At 40.7% G+C, this 18508-nt stretch overlaps 1 protein-coding gene across 4 annotated transcripts in view; it reads right to left on the reverse strand.

Annotated features, from left to right (window-relative positions):
- Positions 1-639: 639 nt before the first annotated feature.
- Positions 640-18508, reverse strand: part of FAXC (failed axon connections homolog, metaxin like GST domain containing) — a 70508-nt gene continuing 52639 nt past the window's right edge. For all 4 annotated transcript variants that reach the window (XM_024249109.3, XM_024249107.3, XM_024249106.3 and 1 more), the window contains 2 exons: positions 13422-13538; positions 640-3162 (listed from right to left, as the gene is read on the reverse strand). In XM_024249109.3, the coding sequence (XP_024104877.1) occupies positions 2873-3162; positions 13422-13538 (407 nt within the window). In that variant the 3' untranslated portion in view covers positions 640-2872. The remainder of the gene's footprint in view (positions 3163-13421; positions 13539-18508) is intronic.

Raw genomic sequence — 18508 nt, forward strand, 5'->3', positions numbered from 1 at the left:
AAGAGAGGTGGATGCAAGAGCTTGATTTACTTTTACAACGAGAGGTAAAAAAAGAACGAATAGCCTATGGGTCTTTTGTCCAACCAAAAGCATCTGTTAACATTAAAGATCACATACTTCAAGTTACCTTCCAGCAAAAAGGAAACACAGAACTTGAACAAGAAGCCAGATGACCAAAATGTCCCTTAACTTCTTATTGTTTTTTCTTATAATTAGCACCTGTTCATGTAATTGGAGAACATTTCAAATCTGGGTAGCTTAAGAATGAAGCACATAAAATTAAATCCTTCCAGATAAAGACTCACACTATGGTGACTTTGTCTTGGTTATTTTGTTTGCATAACCCACCTTGGGAAAGTAAAGCAGGGGCGTATTCTAGGGCTCTAAATCAAATTAACACCTACGAAATGTTGATGCCCAGTTATATTCTGTCAGGTAAGTGCCCAAGACTCCAGGTAGCAATGTCCATTCATGCCCCTGTAAGAGGTACCTGGATGGAATGACTTATTTTACAACTTCATTTTCAAAGTTGGTTCTCCACATACTTGTATTCCAAGTAATATAAAATTAAAAACATATATGAATCTACATTCTCATAACTTAATCATCCTTTGAGAGAAAATACATCACACTTGGTACTGTACAGTAAGATAGACTGTTTATAGAAAAAAATTCAAATACATTTCTTTTCTGCTAAAATATGGTGGGAAAAGGACAACCCATGCTTTGTGGAGACGGGTCTGCAGTCCACCTGTTCATTATATTCATATTTTCAGTCCAGGAGTCTCCCTAGTCACACAGAAATGCCACCAGTTGGCCTTAAAACACACTTGCTAGAGAGAGGGGAGGCAAACAGTCCTCCCAAATGACGCTGGAGCCTCAAACAGACTTATCCATTCATATCTTCTCCACCACATTCTTATTAGGCATCAAACAGTCCCTTTAAATAAGAATGGTTTTAGTAATATATTAACAACTAAGTTTCCCATGGAATAAGAATTTCTAACTTAGAGTATCTCAGCACGTATTCCCAGTTACATATGCCCTACACAATTGCTTAAGTGGTAAGCAGCCTGAAAAACTCTCCTCCCTTTACCGCTTTGTGAATCTACAGCAGTCTTTTAAGATTGTTTTGCAAATGCTATATTCAAAAAGAGGTTTTTTGTTTTTTTTTTCAAGTAAAGTGCATGGATTTCTCAGAAGTTGCTGTATTTTAAGAAGTGCCTCTTTAACCCCATAATGAGCAATCCTTATGTTGGTCAGAAGCAAAGCAGTTTTGTTTGCAATTGTAAATCTTGGCTCTCCTAGCCCAAATCTCACAGCCATCACCCAGGATCTCTGCCCCATATTTCCCTGGAAAATGTCCTAAGTCAAAACAACAACAACAACAACAACAACAACTTCATCTTTAGAAATAGGGTGCCTTCAGAAATATGAGTAAGCCAACCGTTCATAGAATACTATAGGGAAAGAGAGAGAGAATGGGGATGAGACAGCAAAAACATTAAGACTTGTTCTCAGCATTGCTCTCCTCTCACTGGGCAGTGGCTGAAAACACCAGAAAAGTTGCATTAATAAAACTGCATATAGTCTAACACTGCACAGAGTGCTTTGATACAAGTATCCTCTTGCTACTTCATCTTTTCAATACATCTTTGCAAGGTTTGTTTTCAAAAAGACATTACAAGTTGGCAGGCTTCTGCTTATAAAAATCAATGAAATACTTTCCCTTCAACTCTATGAAACCTGCCGTATTCCTGAGATTTATTCTCCTCAAATAAACCAAACATAGGCAACATAACACTCTGGAGTCAACACAGAACATGCCAGGGTGAGTGCAGGCAATGAAAGAACCACTTTTCTGCAAATACATGGTAGAATTGAAGACTGTTTGTAGCTGTTGATAATTTGTAAAAACATTTCCAATGTTCTTTGAACAAAAGATTTTGATTCAGCCAAGATTACAGAAAGGAATGATGACAAAGTCCTAAGTGTATCTTTGTGTGTATTTCATCTGCTCAGCTTTTACAGGTGACTGTGGTGGTGGTTGCCTGGATATGGAATTCGTTTACCCTCAAATCTTCACATGCATGAAGTGCAATAAAGAATAAAATGCTGTGTTTATGTTGCACCACTTCCAAGAGGTTTAAAGCGCCGTACGAATGTTACCACATGAATCCCCACAACACCCCTGTGAGGTAGGTAGGTGGAGAGTATTGTCATCCCCACTTTACAGGTGGGAGAAATGAGGCACACAATAGTTAATAAGAGATTTGCTCAAAATCACACAGCTAGTCACTGGCAGGGCTTAGAATAAAATGTATACTGATTAGCACCTAGCACAGTGCTTTGCACATAGTAGGTGTTCGTTTAATATCTGTGGATTTTATTTGACTTATGTCTCAACATACAATATACACACATAAAGTACAAGCAGCCACCATAAAACATTTTTCTGATGATATCTCTCATTACTTCAGATCCTGGTGGAGAAAGGAGGTTCAAGAATCCATCTCACAATTAAGACCTCAATGTTGAATAGGATCATCATAAAGACTATCAGCTGACAACCTGCTCTTACACCTGCTCTACCACACAATATTATTAATAGTTTTCTAATGAAAACAAAAATGGATTTCAGGAACCATGCTGACATTATTATTTTTTGCCTGTTTGTTTTCAATGGAGTCATCTGAATGGTTCTGTGTTTTGTTTGTACAAAAAAGAAATAAGGCTGCTATAGTCCAGTTAGCATGTGAAAACTGTGCCAAGCACGAAGATCTCCTCCCAGCTCGGATGGATTGCTACCTGGGAAAATGGACCGACCCAGGGAGTGGCAGGTCCCAAGGAAGAGGGTCAGTGAGGCTGGACATCACTTGCACTGTTCGTGGTCTGTATAGTCATCCATGTCCACATCCGAATCAAAGAGTGAGTGTCCAGTAAAATCTGTGTCTGGGGTTCTGGAAAAACTGTTTTCTGCTCCCTCATCTTCAAAGGTCTCTGTCCTTGAGTAAAAGCTAAAATCCAGCAGCGGAGTGTGGGTTTTGCTGCCTTCGCTGCTCTCCTCAGACTCATAGATGGTATTGTCATCATCGTGGTGCCACTCTGGCCAAAATTTCCTCCTTATCCTCTCACAGTACATGGCAAGGTTGATCAGCTCACCTGTAGTGTGGTAAGGAAAGCAAGGATTAGTTCTCAAAGGCAGCAGTCTACCACTTCTATGGTCTGTGTTCCCCCAAAACTCCAATGTTGAAATCCTAACTCCCAATGTGATGGTCTAAGGAGGTGGGGCCTTTAAGAGGTGGTTCGTTCGTGAGGGCCAAGCCCTCATTCGTGGTACTAGTACCTCATAACAGAAGCCTGAGAGAGCTGCCTTCCCCCCTTCTACCATGTGAGGACACAGCGAGACAGCACTGTGTCCAGGAAGCAGGAAGTGGGCCCTCCCCCAGGCAGGCCCTCGCCAGATCCTAAATGGGCCAGAGTCATGATCCTGCATTTCCCAGACTTTCCCAGACTCCACAACTGTGAGAAATACATTCCTGTTGTTTACCAGAAACCAAGTTTACGGCATTTTGCAACAGCGGCCCAAACTATGACATCCAGCCACTAGGCTTTCTGGGAAACTGGAATAATGGGGAAGGTAAACATTAACAGTATTTTTCCACAGAGATACTGTGAAAATATTTAGGTTTTTATGCACATAATAAAAACGGTGAGTGAGAAATTTAAATTCAGTGAGTGGGCTGAATGAAATGAAGAAGTGAGTCCGATGATGATGAGAAGGGGCAAGGTAGTTTATCCAAAATGGCAGATAAACTACCATCATTTGGCTTTAGGAAGCATTTTATTATTTTATATTTACATATCAAGAGAGCTAATGCTTTGATTGGTTCATATATAAATTAATTTATATTCCATAAAAATACATCAAACTGTTGGTTGCATTAAGTCAGCCAGAAGTAATCATTTACTCCACAAATTTTTGTAGTGTTGCTGTGGGCTGAGTACCATGCCAAGTAGCTGAAAAAAGTTATGTTAGGACATAAACTTTTCTCCCAAAAAAATCCATATAATGGATAACTCAGAATTGTCTTTATGGATAAGTGTGCCTGCAAACACACTTAGTATAAGATATTTTTAAATTTTTACATGAAATTGAACAGCGGTACTCAGGATCCGGGTCCCACTCAGTCACTAGACTACTTCTTTTTTATGTAAATCAAAAGAACACTTGTGTTAAGTCACTATTACTGTCTAGGCATTTGTCTGAAACATGACACTCTACCTGGCCTTCATTTCCTAATTCCAAATGAAAAAGAAAGAAAGAGGGTGAGTTTCTCCCTTTGATCCAGCAGATGGCAACATTGCTTATAAATATATGATTTGCTACTATCTCTTATAGGACATTATTACTCTAAGAATATCTTTGAATTTAAGTTATATAAACATTCACTTATTGTGTAAATAATCCATGTTTTAGTGCAGAAAATTAGAAAAAACAGATAAGCAAAAAATAAAAGCATTACCAATAATCCCATTCCTCATAACATTTTCATTTATGTTCTTCCAGAAAGGTACATATTTACATAACATTTACATATATTTACATGTGCTATATAGGATTTACTATATATTCTTTTTCCTATCCTACGTTTTTCCACTTAACAACGTATAATAAAAATCTTTGAATGTCACACTCTGACCACAGTGATAAGTGCACACTATGTTATATGGCTGTACCATAGCTTCAGTTTGTCTTTATGAATCGCCTATCACAGGTCGTTTAGGTTGTTTCCATATTAATGGTTCTGTTGATTATAGTCTGTCAGTACTCTATTTTATTTTTCTGTTAAGGAAAATAACATATTCTCGTTTTGGAAAATTAGAATTAGTCTGTATAGAGAAACTGTACAAACACATAAAGAAGAAAACAAAAAGTACCCATGATTTCATCGATCCAAGATAATCACAATTAACATTTTGGTGTAACTTCTTTCAGTATTTTTTCTATTTACCTATTGCCATTATTATTACATATTATCTCCTGTAACATTATTGTAAACATTTTCTCATGTTGTTAAAATTTTTAAAAACTTGATTGCTGTTTTACTTACATCCCCTGCAAAACATAACAAAGCAAATCCCCCTGCTTCATGGATCCCACGGACATGTACTGGCTCCAGGTCACCATTTCCAGTCTTCTCAAATTATAGCAGCTCAGCCCCCACTATGTAAAAATCTATTCTCTTCTAGAAGATATTTGTGCACATGCTCAGGAGCCAGAAACCGAGAAGTCAACACCATTGCTCCTTTTGAGGAGCTGCAGCATGGAAAACCTTCACTTACTTTCTCCCTGGTGGGGACAGTCATGAAACGCCTCACCAGGTATTGCTGCCAATCCCAGGGAACCAAGAATTGAATAAAGATGTGAGGGCAGCAGCAAGAGAAAAAAAAAAATCTAATTGGGGAGGTAAAGAGACATCAAAGATGAAATACAGTCACTTCACAGTAGGACCTGGGGACAGCCCTGTTTGACTCAATCAAATCCATTCCTTACTAGCTTTTCCTACAGAAAATCAGAATCTATTCACAAGATCCACAGGATCTATGAATATCACTTCATTCATCGCTTTTCTTTCTACAGGCTTGTTTCTTCACCTTTCTCCAGAAGAGGTGCCTGCTCTGTGATCATGTGACATTAATACCACTTCAGTATGCAATAATAAAAATTAATAATCATAATAGCAAACAGTTATATAGTCCTGACTGTGTGCCAGGCATGTAAAGTGCTTCACTCACCTGTTGAATTCATATTAACCTCGTTAGTCCTCATGCCCTTCACTTCCACTCAACTCTCTACTGATGAGCTGACAGCATGGCCTGGGAATTAATAGTATTACACTACCTGTCATGGAATATTTTTCTGTAATTATTCTTGAGGTCTCAAGACTTATGAGGAGACAGGTGACATCCCTTAATGGCAATGAGCTATCATAAAAGAAGTGATCATTCCAACATGTAGTTGAGAAAGGGTTTGCTTTGATGAGCAAGAGCTGGGAGCCCACACACTCCTCAATTCCTGCCCATGATAAAGAGTGAAACAGAGAGTGGACATCTATAGTTGGGTTTTATCTTTTTCTGGCTTTGCCTATCCCTTTCTGTGGCTAGATTCACCATCAGCTGAACCACTTAACATGCTACTGGACAAAAGAACAGAAAAAGGTGGCAGCAGAAACAGGTTGTGTGGAGTGTCTGTGTGTGTGTGTGTGTGTGTGTGTATGATAAGCCTGTGTTAATATAAATCCTATACAGGCCGGGCACACTGGCTCATGCCTGTAATCTCAGCACTCTGGAAGGCCGAAGTGGGCGGATCACCTGAGGCCAGGAGTTTGATACCAGCCTGGCCAACATGGCGAAACCCCATCTCTACTAAAAAATGCAAAAAGTAGCCGGTCATGGTAGCAGGCGCGTGTAGTCCCAGCTACTTGGGAGGCTGAGGCAGGAGAATCACTTGAACCAGGGAGGCGGAGGCTGCAGTGAGCCGAGATCCTGCCACTGCACTCCAGCCTGGGAGATAGAGTGAGACTCTATCTCAAAAAAAAAAAAAAAAAAAAAAAAAAGCCTACGCAGAAGACATAAAGTTTGCAAAATAATAGAAAAACTGCATTTCTTCAAAGTGTACTCAACAATCAGATAACGGTTTTATCCACTTGACTGGTAAAAAAAAAAAAGTCTGATAACATCCAATGCTGATGAGGATGTGGAAGGTCAGGCATTGTACTACATGGCTGGCAGAGGTATACATTGCTATAACCTGTTTTGGAAAGCAATCTGATGTTATCTATCAAAAATTTAAATGTGCATATCTCTTGGCCCAGGATTTCACTTTTAGTACTCTATTCAACTACAATAAAAGCAGTGGTATGTAAAGATATATGTACATGGACATCAAATGAAGCTTTTTTAAGCAAAAAAAAAGAAGTAAATGATGAAAACAGCCTGAATCTCCATCAATAGGTATTGATTAAATAAATTAAGATGCATCTATGCTATAGAATATTGTGAAGCTGTTAAAATGATATGATATTCTGTTAAGTGAAAAAAACGAGTTATAGATAATGTGTATAGTATAATTCCATTTAGTTTAAAAACAATGAAAACAAACAAACTGAAACACCTATATATGCTATGCAAATCTGTACATGAAAAAGGCACAAAAGGATTTACATTAAATCCTTAATATGGAATATTCTGTGGAAATAATATTGGATATGGATGAGGAGAAGGCCATAAATTTTTTAAACTATACCTTTGTAATTCAACTTACTGTAACCATCATGTATTACTTTTCAAATTTAAAAATCCAATAAAATCAATTGGTAAGAAACAAAGTGATATTCTCAGACAACTTGAGAGGATATTTATTAGAAAGCCAAATGCCCCCCTACCCAGAAGATAATCCCAGATAGAATAAAGAACCTTTCTGTTAAAGTTTCTCAAATGGAAATGCCCTCCCTGCTCTTTGAATAAAGTGATGCATTTTATATTCCTGTATTCCTCTAATTTCTCTAATAATCAAAACATTCTGTACAATTTGATGCTGAAAACGTTGTCAACCAAACCCAGAATCCAGAACTAAGGTTCTCCAGCTGCCAATCATGCAAGGCAGGAATGCGGGTGAGAGAGAAGCATGCTAATGTCTTGCAGCAGCACCTGCCAGCCCTTGGTCACGAACCAGCAAATAACTTGGAAAACACAGGCCAACATTCAAACACACTCATTTGCTCTACAGGTATTTACTCAGCAGCTTCCTGTTCCAGATCCATGCTAGGCACTGACTACATCCTTGGTTGCTCCTTTTGGCATCTGTCATGCAGGCATGGAGGACACTGAGCATATATCCTCTTCAGAAAAGTTCCTAAAATACTTGAATACTGTAATGAAAACACCCCCTTTGCCTTGTCTCCTCGAAGCTAAAAAATATTAATTCACAGATCTCCAAATACAAAAACAGGACAAGGTAATTCGTTCCAGCCCTTTCCTGAAACCCAAATCTCCTCACAACAACCTCTTCCTGAACACTTCTCTCCAGATGGAGAATAGTAAGAGTGCAGGAGTGAGGAGATATTTACATGCTGGTCAAGGAGATGCAGCATTTTTTCCACTTTTTAATCTATCAAGTATTAAGTAAAAAAGACATTCAAGTAATATAAATAATTGCTGGTGAAAGTTGCTGAATGAGGTTTTTCCTAGAGCACAGAAGGTTGGGCTCCTCCTAATTCAGAAAATAGCATTAAGGTCTGTGGTTTTGATAGGACTCTGGAGGACAGGCAGACACACTGCAGAGCTCTTGACCCATCATGGCTTCAATTTCACTTTTCTCAGCTTTCTTAAGCTCTCCACATCTGCTTTAAGGAGTCCCCCAATCCACATGCAATTCTCCGATAAGAACCCTGATTAAAATATCAAATCTGACTCCACATTAGGAATGTTGCTAATAATAAAACTGAGATTTTTTTAGTATAAAATGGCAAAAATTTCAAAATAAATTATATTCAACCCTAATCAAGGAGCAAAAATTGGAAGTACTTTCAGACTTTGCTCATGAGAATATAAATTGTATAATCTTTCTAGAAAGCAATTTAGCCATGTAGACCAAGAGCTTATGCCCTTTGAGACAGTAATTACCGAACAAGAAATTTAGCCTAAGGAAATAACCAGAGATGAGCAAGAGTATATATTTATAACAATATTCACTATAGAATATTAGTAAAAGTTATTTAAAACAACCCACAAGTCCAGAAATAGATTAATCACATAAATTACCATGTAGCCATAGGACAGGATATTATGCAACTATTAAAAATACCATTTTGAAGAATATTTCATGACAAGGGAAATGGCCAAAATACAGTTAATTTTAAAACTTTAGGTTATAATTGTATCAACATTATGGTCCCAGCTTAAAATATATATATATATACATACTTACATTTGATAAAAGATTAGATACATACCACAATATCAGCAATTGTTCTCTGTGAAAGATGGTGTCACAAGTTATTTTTTATTCTTTTAAAACTTTTCTATCTTTTCTAAATTTTCTTCAGTAAGCAAATTATTATTCATATTTGTATGTCTATCTAGATAGATATATGCATACATATGTATATTCAAAGCCTGTCCTCCTGCTCATCTAACCGAAGGAAAATTTCATACTATTCTACATGGTTCCAGAAGTAGCTTGTGTGGCTTTGTAAATAGTATGTTGGACCAAAAAACTAATATTCATCCAAACACACTCACAATGAGGCAAGGCCAGTGGTGCTTCTGCCATTCCAAAGCTAAAAGCAGAAAACTGCCTGAATCCGAGCCATTTACATGCCTGGGTTTCACCCAGTTCTAAAATCTCCAGGCTACTTCTTGTTTCTACTTAACCCTTCTCGTGTTACTTCTTGAGAAAGTCTCTACCACAGAGACAGCAAAGGCAGGGAAAGAGGTTGAGAGCAAATTACAGCAGTAGTAGTTTGGCTGCATGTTATCAGCTCCCCTCCAAAGATTTAGAAGGGTTATGGAACTAATGCCTCAAATGGGATTTAGAGATCCCTGTGGATAATTCACAAGGGATCCCTGTTAATAATTCATGCTACGCCAGTACCCAGGGAAAACTGGAAGCTACTTTAAGAATCAAAGTACATGCAACGATGTGCCAAAAGCTCCGTGCAGACGATGGTGTCAGATTCCCCAGATGTGCATGAGGCCCAAAATCAATCCTCCAAAAGGCTGATCATTTCTTTTAAAAGAACACTAAATGCCTCAAGTCCTTTCAGGAAGTAATAGAGAAAAGGGCCAAATCATAACAAAAAATGCATCATTTCTGAAAGAAAAAATTATATAGAGTCTGAGTTCTACTGATAATGGGGTCCCTAAATACTTCAGACTAAGTAACAGATGACCACAACAGTGTGTGTGTGCATATTTGTATGTGTATGTACACACATATGTGTGTATGTAGGGATGTGTTTGGGTAGAAGTGTAGGTGTATCTGTACAAGTGAGTGTGTGGGGGGATGTGTATAGAGCATGTGAGTAGATGTGGGTGAGTATGTACACATGTGTGTAAGGGTGGTACGGTAGGAGAATGGAGGGAATAGAGTAGGAAATAATACAAACAGAGAATGGATATAAAACACAGCCCTAAATGAACTAAAAGGAATCAACACCTTTTAGACCACTATGGAAAAATGTGATTAAATTAAAGGGAAACTAATATTTTAAATGCCACGAACCTCACCAGTGTGATAACATATTTAGTTTAGAGAAGTTCCAATGTATTGCAAAACAAGGAACATCCTCATAATGACCATTTAGGAAACTAAATGACAGTCCATACTATCCCTAGTCCCACTCGGCTGAACTTCCAGAAGACCTTCGATCAATGCCTGACCCATTCCAACGAAGTCTGATAATGTATCTGGAGCTCTGTCCCCACCAATAAGAGGATCTGGAGAGTGAGTGCTGCTGGTGTCAGCCTGGTCTAACCTCCTGGGCATGCACATGAATCGACACACACACACACACACACACACACACACACACACAGAGCTGCAGACTCCACCACTTCCCCACCCATCTACATGACCACCACACATGACTGCTTGCCTGCCTCAGTTTCTTGTATGCTTCTGCCTTGCTTGGTTCCATCCATCCATCTATCCATCCATCCATCCATTCACCCATCCATCTGTCCATCCATTTATCTATCCATCCATTCACCCATCCAGCTATCCACCCAACATTTATTAAGAGCATTCTATGTGCTATTCTACTGGTCTCTCATCTACATACCCAGCCTGCTCAGTTGGGCATAAACATTTTGATTAATTCTTGTCAATCCTCTTCCCCAAACCTAAATATTGAACTTTGATCCCCACATCCCTGGCCCCAGGCACTTGCTTAGGTACTGCCTCAAACAGTTCCCATGCAACTATGCAGGGGAACCTCTCTCAGAGGCCCTGGCTGCCACATACAGATGCTCCTCGACTTACATGGGGGATACATCCCTATAAATCCATTAAAAGCTAAAAATATCATAAGTCAGCTGGGCACAGTGGTTCATACCTGTTATCTCAGCTACTTGGGAGACTGAGGTAGGAGGATCACTTCAGGCCAGGATGTCAAGACCAGCCTGGGCAACACAGGAAGACCTCATTTATTTAAAAAAAAATTTTTAATTATCTGGACATGGTGTCTCACTCATGAAGTCCCAGCTACTCAGTAGGTTGAGACAGGAGGATTATTTGAACCCAGGAGTTTGAGATTACAGTAAGCCATAATCATGCCACTTCACTCTAGCCTAGGTAACAGAGCAAGACCCCATTAAAATATATATGTATATGTAAATGTACATATGTATATATGTGTGTGTGTGTGTGTATATATATATATATATATATATAGTCCAAAATGCATTTAACACCTCTAACCTGCCAAACATCATACATTAGTTTAGCTTACCTTAAACGTGCTCAGAACACTTACATTAACCTACAGTAAGGCAAAATCATCTGGCAACACAGCACACTGTACAGTATCAGTTGTTTACCCTCATGGTTATATGGCTGATTGGGAACTGTGGCTCAATGCCACCACTCAGCATCAGAAGAGAGTACTGCACCACACATATGGACAGCCCAGGAAGAGATCAAAATTCAAAGTATAGTTTCTACTGAACAAGTATTGTTTTTCACAATCCTAAAGTTGAACAATCATAAGTCAAACAATGATAAGTCAGGAACCATCTGTATATCCCACCACCCTACCCCACCACACAGACACACACACACACCCCCTCCAAGATCTGGTCCCTTGCACATCAATCCAAGGTGAGCTATGTTTCCATATGCCATTTCCACCATGAATTTTACTTCTGGCTACAACCCCACACCCACCCCACACATATATATGTTCATCCCCTAGCACTGGTTCTACTTATCCTTGCTCCTTAGCTTCCCCTCTCATATCTCTTGCAATTCTGACAGGCCTCACATCCAAGGTACACATCACACAAAAAAAGTACTAAGATTGTGTTTCTTTGGTCAAAATTAACATAAATAATACTTTGGGTGGCCGGGCGTGGTGGCTCATGCCTGTAATCCTAGCTCTTTGGGAGGCCGGGCTGGGCAGATCACTTGAGGTCAGGCATTCAAGACCAGTCTGACCCACGTGGCAAAACTCCGTCTCTACTAAAAATACAAAAATTAGCCAGGCATGGTGGTACACACCTGTAATCCCAGCTACTCAGGAGGCTGAGGCAGGAGAATATCTTGAACCTGGGAGGCGGAGGTTGCAGTGAGCCAAGATTGCACCACTGCACTCCAGCCTGGGTGACAGAGCAAGACCCTGTCTCAAAAATAAATAATAATAATAATAATAATAATACTTCAGAAAGCACTAGACTTACAAAGTATTTGTTGACATTTTCATTTTCCCACAGTCTTGAACTTTTTAGCTCTATTTTTTTGTTGTTGTTGTTGTTGTTTTAATTTAAGACAGAGTCTTGCTCTGTCGCCCAAGCTGGAGTGCAGTGGCACGATCTTGGCTCACTGTAACCTCCGCCTCCTGTGTTCAAGAGATTTTCCTGCTTCAGCCTCCCGAGTAGCCAGGATTACAGGTGCATGCCACCATGCCCAGGTAATTTTTGTATTTTTAGTAGAGATGGGGTTTTGCCATGTTGGCCAGGCTGGTCTCGAACTCCTGACTTTGTGATCCACCCGCCTTGGCCTCCCAAAGTGCTGGGATTACAGGCGTGAGCCACTGCGTCCAGCCACTCTACTACTCTTAGTGTATGATCTACAGCCACTCTGTTAGAACAGGAGGAGAGAGTGGCTTGAACGCAAATGGTACAGAATCCTATGTACTTATAGTTACATGTGCAACATCTAAAAACATTTTAGACTCAGAGCATCTGAAACAGCCAGTGAGCTCATCAGCGTCACCCCACTGTGGTTGCTGTAGCTGGATATACCAGAAAGTGGGGAGCCCCCATTGCCCAAAGGAAATTAAGGAAGACCAGCAAACCAAGGGCACTAGGTGGAATTCAAGCCCTATTTCAGCAACAAATCTTAAGTCCCACTATGTAAGCAGATGGAAGAAAAGTGCTAGCATAAAAACATGGCAGGATCTATGTCAGCACTGCTAAGAACATAGTCTGGGCAAGACAGCAGGTGAGAAGCCCAGTCTCTCTTCCACCCTAAAGTATCCTGAGTACAGAGAACCAACCCTAGCCCTATACACCATGCCTGGTGTCTCCATAAAGCACACCCAAGACCAAAGCATTGGTCTAGAATTCTCCACTGTGCTACCCCACTGCCCACCCAGCCCCAGTAAGCCCCAAAACCTGAAGAGGTGTGTAGGGCTTGCCTTTGATCAGCCGTTCGGGTCTTGTCCCTGGTAAGGTCCACATTGCCTGTGCCAAGTGTCCAAAGACAGTGGCGTCAAGAGTGGAAAGCTTGGGCCCCATGATGTACTTCTTATCACCTGCAGTAAATAAAGCAGAGAAGTCACTGGCCCACACTGCCCCACATCATCACAATGGCACTTAGAACATTCTATTACATATTCTTTTACTGAATACCAAAAAGCTTTGCAGAGTCAAAATGCATGCACACCCTTTTGCTTAAAAAAAAAATAGAACAAAAGTAAAATGAATTAAGCAATCATGTGATACATCAACCCATAGAACAGCAACACAGGGAACATACCAAAATAAGCAGATGAGGGAGGCCATTCATGGAAAAAAGGGAGAACTGATCACCACCAGACCTCTGGGGAACCTTCTTGTCTCAAACTCAAGTAAAGCCTGTGATGCTTAAGAACACCTGGAAGTTTCCTTAAATCATCTCAAAAGTAACCCAAAGCAAGCACAGCTAACATCAGCACTTACATTATTAATTTAAATATATTTCCCCAGGAAAAACAAGAAGCCTAAGCTCAAGAGGTTTGGAGGTGAGGTTTCCCATGATGCTACATGGTCCTGGCAAAGTTCTCACCTCTGAGGACCAGCTTCCATGGAAAACAATAAATAAAGAGTAGCTATGAGGTCACAGGCTTGGCCCTGGCATCAGGATCCCATGAAAGGATGTTTCACACTACTGCTCCCATCTCTCCATTTCACACTACTGACTTCATCCAGGCCTTGTCACTGGACTATCACACTCAACCTATTAAAACTGACCCAAGTCGTCTCCCAGGCTACTGCTAGACACTGCTGCATATGGAGGGAGCACTAGGGGAGATGGATCTGCCTAGCTCACATCCTGGCATCACCGTTGTTCACTGTGGGAATCTGGTCATCACGTAACCTCTACAGCTTCAGTTTTCCCATCTGGAAACGGGGATGAAACTAAGAGTTTCTATTTCTTTGGGCTATTGTGAGGATGAAATGACATAATGTACATTAGCACTCATGACAGCCCCTCCTTTTCTCCAGTCCTTTCCACATCCCACCTGACACTATCAACTTCCTAAGACTTTTTTTTTTTTTTTTTTTTGAGACAGTCTCACTCTATTGCCCAGGCTGGAGTGCAGTGGCACGATCTCGGCTCACTGCAAGCTCCGCCTCCCAGGTTCAAGTGAGTCTCCTGCCTCAGTCTCCCAAGTAGCTGGGATCACAGGCAGCCGCCACCACGCCCGGCTAATTTTTGTATTTTTAGTAGAGACAGGGTTTCACCATGTTGGCCAGGCTGATCTTGAACTCCTGACCTCAAGTGATCTGCCCACCTCGGCCTCCCAAAGTGCTGGGATTACAGGCATGAGCCACTGCGCCTGGCCCTAAGACACTCTTTTAATCATGTCACTCCCTTTCAAACACCTTCCACGGCTTTTGAAATGAGTTATGAAATGAAGTCCAAACTCAACTTAGAACTTAAAGTGCATTATACATTACCTCCAACCCATGTTCCAGCTATATCCTTCATTCCTCCCTTACCCTAGCAAACCCGAGGACCACCCCCATTCCCCAGCACAATTTATGCCTCCAACTGCTACACCTTTGCTCATGCTGTGTACCCTTTCTCTGCCCCCACAACTTATATGTGCTCACCACTTCTCTCGAATCAATTCTGTCCATCCTTCAAGGTCCAGCTCCAGCCTGCTTTCAAAGCTTTCTGGTGGCAACAGGAGCTTTCAGTTCATACAGTCCTGTGTTTACATCTCCCTTTTGCACATACAACCTTATAGGACTTTAAGACATTTAATGCCTATTAACCTTCTGAACTATAAAATAAGAAGAATAACTGAGGTGACTTGAGCAGAGCACACAGCAGATATATCCTGCCTCTTGTCTCTCAGGTTTCTTGAGTGACATTTTTCCTATAATGCTCTATACACAGTGTATGTGTGTGTGTGTGTGTGTGTGTGTGTGTGTGTGCACTTTATCTTTCCAGCTAAATTGTTAGCTCTTTGAAAGTAAGGGTCAATTCTTGCTTTTATTTAGCAAACCCTTATACCACATTTACTACATGCCTGGCCTGGTTCTACATACTGTACTCTAGGAGTATCTACCCTTTTCACCATTCTTGAGTGACAAGCTGAGGAGACTGATTATCTGATGACAATGCACAGGAAAGACAGGAGGAGGAAATGGCTGGAGGTGGGAACACAAGGTAACAACTGTTACAGCACAAATGAAGCAGAAAGTGATTTTTAAAAATCATTTCTCCTATATATGCCATAGGGACCAAGGAATACCCTACAGTAGGGCAATATGCTGAACCTAACCAAATTGCCTTTTCTGGTGAGGACAATCAAGTCATTCACGTTAGAGCTCTTAGCTATTTCCCATTGTCAACCAACTTCTCCATCATTTGAGTCTTACACCATTATCCAAATGCTGGGGGGAAATCCAGAGAAAGTACCAACTGGACAGAAATAATAACGAAAAATCAGATACCATAAGAAGTAACTCCTAAGGTGTTACTCCTGAGGGTGCATCCCATTGGCACCATGCCTCCACTGCGCCCCTGCTGGCATTAAGTGAACGCAGGCAGGCAGGGGGAAACTGCACAGGAGCTCTCCTGCCATCCTGCTAGGGCAGGAGGGGGTGTTGGCCAGGTGGCCAAACAGTCCTCCCTATGGAATTGTATCAGGCTCAACCCATTCAAAGTCCAAACACAGGTCTACCCACACACTGGAAGCCATGAGAGGGCTTCAGGACCATTGTGAGAAGGGCTACTCACAGCCTCAGAGAGAAGAAAACAGGATTTTTGTTGTGTGTGTGTGTTTTTTTAAGAGCAACAATGGCTTCGTGCTCAAAAAAAGGCAGGGAGGGGGAGAAAGAAAATGTTGCTGTCCTTGAATTACTCAAAAGGACTCTAAGGGAAATGCCAGAGTCAAGTCCATAAATTTTGAAGTCTGTTGTAGAATCCAAAGACTTTGAAGGCAAAATGTAAAACATAAATATGAATAAAAATTTGGAAAACCTAGAAATAGAACACACAGGACTTTGATAAAAAGAAAAAATGATTTAAAAAATCATTTGAACCCCCACATCAAATAGTGCCTATAATGTCTGGCCAAAATTTGCCACCTGGCTTCAAAATGTTAAAACTGGAAGGACACTGAGTTAGTGACTAATGAACAAGGCTGAGAATGCTACCAGGTCTCCCAACTTCTGGCCGATGCTCTCGGTCTCCACAATGTGCCACATGGATCTTCATCTCAGAGATAAAGACCGTATGGAAGAGCAGGAGGGCTGAGCTGTGAAAGTTTACAAAAGGATGCTTTTGTCAGGAAGGAATACAGAATGCAAAAGGGAAAAGAGAACAGAAATCAGGTGTTTTCAAAGGTGCCTGCAAAAATATAGGTGGAATTTAGTATCTGTGGAAAATGCTGAGTGGCAGATCTAAAATTATATATGTGTACACACATACAGGACAGTTATGAATGTAAAGAATATAAAAATATCCCATCATTCAAAAGTCCTCATAATACCTGATGGCAGAAAGCCTTTTTAAATTTTTATTTTAAAATAATTTTAGATTTACAGAAATGTTGCAAAAATAGCACAGTGTGTCTGTGTGTGTGTTTCTAGATGAGATTAGCATGTGAATTAGCGGACCGAGTAAAGCAGATTGTCCTCCCTAAGGTGGGTGGGCCTCATCCAATCAGTTGAAGGCCTGAATAGAACAAAAAGGCTGACCCCTCACCTGAGTAAGGACAACAGATTTCCTTCTGCCTAACTGCCTTCAAACTGGGACACTGGTCCCTCCTAGGTCTCCAGCTTGCTAGCTCATCCTGCAGATCTTGGGACTTGTCAGCTTCCATAATTGTTTGAGCCAATTCCGTATAATAAATCCTAATGGTTCGGTTTCTCTGAAGAATCCTGACTAATACACCTTCGCAGGGCATCATATCAGGGAGCATATAATGTCCTATATCTTATGACTGTGATATTAACCGTAACCATGTGGTAAAGGTGGTATCTGCTAGATTTTTCACTATAAAGTTAAGATTTATTCCTTTGTAACTAATAATCTTGACAGAGACACTTTGAGACTTTATAAATATCCTGTGTCTCCTCAAACTTTGGCCTGTTAATTTTAGTGTCCATTGGTGGATGTTATCTGAAGCAAATATTACTGTAGTGTTTGCTTCATTGTGAGTTTCGATTTCTCTCATTCTTTGTATTGATTAGAATTCTACTGTCCTTTCTTTCCCATTTCCTAATGTATTCAATTATTTATTTATGTAAGTATGCACTAATGGATATTTATTTTATTCTATAGGTTATAATCCAATACTCTCATTATTTTGTTGCTCAAATTGTTCCAGCTTTGGCCTTTGGGAGCTTGGCAAAAAAAACATTTTTAAAAGGAAATCGAATTAGATTCGACTCTGCTTAGAGACAAAGAGGCCAAGTTAAAGGCTTCAGACTGCAGCACTCTTGGGGTTCGCAAAGTGGCCCCAGATCTCACGACCAGGGGGTTTTGGCAAAAGTAGAAAACTCAGGACACTTGTGAAGGGCACTGAGGGAGGAGACTCGGGTGGTGAGGCACTGTGAGCTTCATTTTTGGTAGGTGAACCATTTTGGCACTGAGCCTTCCATAGGATGGACAGAAGCAGCTGAGGGATATGTGGGCACCTGTAACTCCCCTGCCAGCCTCCAAGCTGGGAATGTGAACTGTGAACCATCAGTGAGGGAAAATGAAGGTTGAAAACATCAAAGCCCGGGGTGTGAAGGGACCTAGGGTACATCAGACCTTCTAAAGTATGCTCCACCTGAGGTCAGCTTCTAAGCACCCAGAACATCTCCCCAAGGGTGCAGAGCTCTCCTGACGATGAGGGTGAGTCCACATCCTGATAGTAGACTTCAGGTGCCCGCAGTGACCCGACAGACCTCATGGCTTGGTCTTCAAGTGGCAATCAGAGAGCATAGACCAGGGATAAAATACAAGGACAGTGACCATGCAGCCAGAGGGAGGGGCCATGTGGATCTGGAGAAGGAGAGC

Source organism: Pongo abelii, chromosome 5 (genome assembly GCF_028885655.2).
Source record: "Pongo abelii isolate AG06213 chromosome 5, NHGRI_mPonAbe1-v2.0_pri, whole genome shotgun sequence".
In the NCBI taxonomy this organism is placed as follows: Eukaryota; Metazoa; Chordata; class Mammalia; order Primates; family Hominidae; genus Pongo; species Pongo abelii.